At 43.4% G+C, this 4404-nt stretch overlaps 1 protein-coding gene across 1 annotated transcript; it reads right to left on the bottom strand.

Annotated features, from left to right (window-relative positions):
- Positions 1 to 222: 222 nt before the first annotated feature.
- evx1 (even-skipped homeobox 1) lies at positions 223 to 2640 on the bottom strand. Its single transcript, XM_047019657.1, has 3 exons — positions 2213 to 2640; positions 1093 to 1325; positions 223 to 750 (listed from the first exon to the last, which is right to left on the bottom strand). The coding sequence occupies exons 1-3, from the start codon at positions 2577 to 2579 to the stop codon at positions 223 to 225; spliced, it is 1128 nt and encodes a 375-aa protein (XP_046875613.1). The 5' UTR covers positions 2580 to 2640.
- Positions 2641 to 4404: the final 1764 nt, after the last annotated feature.

The raw sequence follows: 4404 nt of genomic DNA, 5'->3' as shown, positions 1-4404 counted from the left end.
CCCATGAGTTAATCATTTGTCCTTTGCGTGAAAACAGGTGTACGGGTACGCGCCACAAGACCTGTCATGTTGACTTCTCCACATGAACGTGTTTTTCATGCTGTTACGGTTTCCTGTTTATGCTTTTTTTCGTTGATAGAAAGCTCATGGTAAAAGCTTATGGTACTCTTTTACGCATGTTTGACCCAGTCCCCGCACGGGCGTGACCGTGCTTTCTTCGTTTTATCTAGTCAGAGGTACCTCCTCTCTCTGGTCCAATGTCACCGGAGAGGACTTGCTCAGTACGGACGGCGTGAACGTCAGAAATGCGTCAGTCCTGCTGGTCGGTGAACACGCGAAGTCCGATCCGGAAGGCCTCTGAGGAAGACCATTTGATTGACTGGAGTGACAGGCCAGACAAGAGCAAGGGCTTCCCCCGGGACCGAGGCCGTGGGTCGGACTGGGGTACAGGGAAGGGTGTCTGAAAGCGCACAAAAGCTCCGGCCTCTGATAGGGGTGCGACAACATCCGGAAACTGTCAAGGGATCTCAATGGGTTGGAGAATGGAGTGGCGGAGGGTGCAGAGCCTGCCCCAACCCCCAGGTGAGAGTAGTATGGTAACGGCAGGTGGGATGGGAACGGATACGGCAGGTTCCCCGTGGCGGCTGCATGGCTCATCATGTAGGTGTAGAAGGCGGGGTCGGCAGGGTGAGGCCACGTCATGGCCAGGCGCTGCCTCTTGTCCTTCATCCGACGGTTCTGGAACCACACCTACAGAACACACAGACAGACAGGGTAAATTATTAACCATAATCTGACCTAAACTGCATAGATTTAGAGGACTATACAGTCAAAACACCTTGCCACTTTTAGGCGTGGTTCAAAATCATGCAGTGGGAAGAACATGCTTGCATATGTTCTCCAATATTATTAATACTGCAACATGTATATGATATATAACATGTGATTTGACCTATGAGTAGTTGAAAAAAGATGCATTGCCCACCCCAGGCAATTTGACATCTGAAGGCCTACATTTTACTTACTAAATCATTCTCTTTTTGTTGTTATGAGTGGTATCAAATAACTAGACTAGAAAGAACACGGGCCTACCTTGATAGTTGTCTCTGGCAGATTTAAGGCAGCAGCCAGTTCACATCTTCTCGGTCTGGAGACATAATTTTCCCGGTAGAATTCCTTTTCCAGGCGCCCAATCTGCTCCCGCGTGAATGCTGTCCGGTACCGTCGCATCTGGTCAGCCCCGTATGACAGTGAGCCCTGGCTCGAGTTGATTTTACCAGAATCCATACTCTCACTTGGATGGCTTGGCGAGTCACCATTTCGACCTGAAATTGTTTGTTTAAACAATTGTCGATTTAGTTATAGTGGACAAATTATTTGAAACAATAGTATAATATCCTAGATGCTTAATCGACGTTAGATTTTTATATCCCTCATTCCCTTTTCGATAGGACATTGTCTGGAAGAAATGTTCAATCCCATAGTCAAATAATTGCAAACAAAACAAAACAAAGACTATTCCGTCAAGATAACAGCAGCCTACATGCAACGATTAAGCCTTGTTACAGAGAATGTGACAGCCTTAGTAAAAAAAGGCCTTAAATTGTCATAAATGCAGTGAAGCCTATTGTCTTTCGTTCAACATTGGCTTAGCCTTAACATTTTAGGCCAAAATTGAACTGACAACAATATTAGATTTTTTACGACTACATCCAGTGTTTTCGCCGGGTTTAAATCCTATAAAACTTCCCTAACCAAAAGGATGGGCATGTATCTATTTCCTTTGACACTTTTGTCATTTATTTTTATGGTTTGGTCATTTAGAATATTATGTTATTCATAATGGAACCAGGCTAACTATTTAAGATCATTTTAAATGTGCGGTTGTCACCCTCGCATGCCCATGCACATAGCCTTGGTAAATAGCCTTGAATTCCGCGTACAAGCAACAATAATGTTAATATTTTGCAACTAACTATACAATTTAGTTACTGTCTTACTTTCAGAATTTAATTTTTATCAGCTTTTGTTCTCTGCTAGGCTACGTTTGTAAGATGATAAACCTAATCCAAAAGATGCCGCACATGTAAGGCAAATGGTAGATACATTGGAGTGACAGTAACAGTCAGTTAAGTCTCTGAAATTAGTTAGCTGTCTAAATATTATCAATGCATGCTTGTAACAAACAAAATTACGGTGTCGTGGGATTTACCTTTTCCGTTAGGGTAGTCCATGCTTTCTGGTGTGCAGCTGACATCAATTTCCTCATAGAAGTCTGACTCTGTATCTGTGCTGCTCCCGTCTTTGTTATTGTGATCGTGTTGAGGTCTCTCGGTAGAGGATGACATGATAACCGGCCTTACGTCGGCGCACAAGCTTCTCCGTGTGCTATCCACCTCCTCGTCCGCTCTGTCTCTTGAGCACAGCGAGGCTCCAGGACTGGTGCAGTTTCTGTGGATTATCTTTCCCCGTTGTTCTCGTAAGGGGCTTCCTACTGCTTCCGACAAATTAGAGCCCGTTTTGCCAACCGTGGTGCCAAGCTGACCTCCCTCAGAAAGAATCTCCTTTCTGTTTTCCATTACCGACAGGAAGAACACGCACGGAACCAAGCAAGCGCCAAATAATTTAGCAAGGAGTATAATCTCTGTGACACAGTGGCTACGAAGAGTTGCGTAGTGAGAGAGGAGAGGAAGTGAGAATGGAGAGGAAAGAAGGGACGTAGTGCGTTCTGACCCTGAGAGACGAGCGCTTCGGAGTGCGGCACGAGCTCTGGGAGGGATCACCGTTTGCCCTCTCTTTCTCGAGCTGTCATTCTTAATAGGGCGGTCGTCATAACGGTACCCCTGATGACGCCAGGCATCGATTGGTTGTGTATAAACAGAACCAGCAATCACAGCGACGAGAAGCCGGGCTGGACGGCTAATAGAAAGCAAGCAGCTTTGAGATAGAGGCATAAAGACCAACGGCCATATGTCTGTTTCGAGAATATAGCCATTAGATCGTAGGCTATTTATGATTTAGGAAAGGTAAAGTGACATTCAGAGAGACAAGCTGCTGAAATGATGTGTGGTCATGCAGCATCGTGCCATTCTGCACCATCACTTCAACATCTCTTACTGGGTTTAAATTGTCCTCCCATAAGACTATCCAGTATTGGTATTATTAAGTCTAAGCTAGTCCTCACGAATCATTATCAACAGGAAGCCTTAAACTAGGTGGGGGAAGTGTCCTTCAGTTATTACAAGAATGATGCGTCAAATGAAAATTCATATTTGGGGTTAAGCACATGAGCCATTTAACGCTTCTGCGTAATTGAACAGTAGGAGTCACACTTAATGGAAGGACCCGTCTTGAGTCCCCTTTTCTCTCTGCACCCTCCAAATTGGTGTCAAGTGAAGAGTTCTAAGGTCAAGTCGGTGTGGTCAGAGTTAAGATAACAACTCATGCAACATATCATGTCTACAGACTGAACATATTACTCAGAAAAGAGCAACATTTAGGCTGGACGTTGACAGGACGTTAAATTAGACTTGTTGTATGTCTTGAAATTATATTTCCCGACACTATCTTGCCAGAATGTAATCTATTGTAGTGTACTTTACTCGCAGCTTTGGATCATTACAATATCCCTAAAAGACTTTCCAATAAAAGTGTTCCAAACAATTTTTTCGAGATAACTGTTTATCATGCCATGGGCGAGGTTAATTTTAAGGCCAGTTATGTTTCATCATTATAATTCTCCACAAATCAGACCAATAGAAATCCAACTTTTGATAATACAAGTAGTCATGAAGTTGAACTGAAATCTGCATAATTGGGATATCTAATTTAATCGGTCGAGTCTCCTAGAACCATAAAACGCCGCAAACGTTGAAGCAAAGAACAGCGCAGACTCGGGTACCTTGGATAACTGCACATGCGTAGTCCAAGCCATTATGTTCATGCTGTCGGGGTTGGGGCCGTTTCCTCCGCTCCCTTTGATGTGTGTTCTCTTGTGCAGTAAAACATCACTAAACACAACGATAAAGGAAAGGGCTCTTAAGGCTAGGCTATGGCCTTTGGGGTTTGAACTTGATACCTCTCTAAGCTTTCAATGTTTTCAGTGAGTGCAGGAAACCTTTAACGATATTGAAGCTCAGGCTATAGTATGGACTCGGTTTTGAGATGCTTGATTTAGATAGAAACTGGATTCGATCATGTATAAAAGAGGATGAATGGCATATAAATTAATCTCGACATTGTCAAGCCTGTTCTGCGAATAATAGTTGGATACTCCTATCTTGTTGCTACCCATGTGAACAACTAAAATAAATAATTTGATACATTTGATGTAAAATCAAACAGTAGCCTACACTTGACCCTTTGTCCTTGACATCTGAAGTATTCAGAATGGATTACTATGAT

The sequence above is a fragment of the Hypomesus transpacificus genome, chromosome 4 (assembly GCF_021917145.1).
Source record: "Hypomesus transpacificus isolate Combined female chromosome 4, fHypTra1, whole genome shotgun sequence".
NCBI classification, from domain to species: domain Eukaryota; kingdom Metazoa; phylum Chordata; class Actinopteri; order Osmeriformes; family Osmeridae; genus Hypomesus; species Hypomesus transpacificus.
The sequence above is the reverse complement of the archived record's forward strand: the minus strand, read 5'-3'. Positions and strand labels throughout refer to the sequence as shown.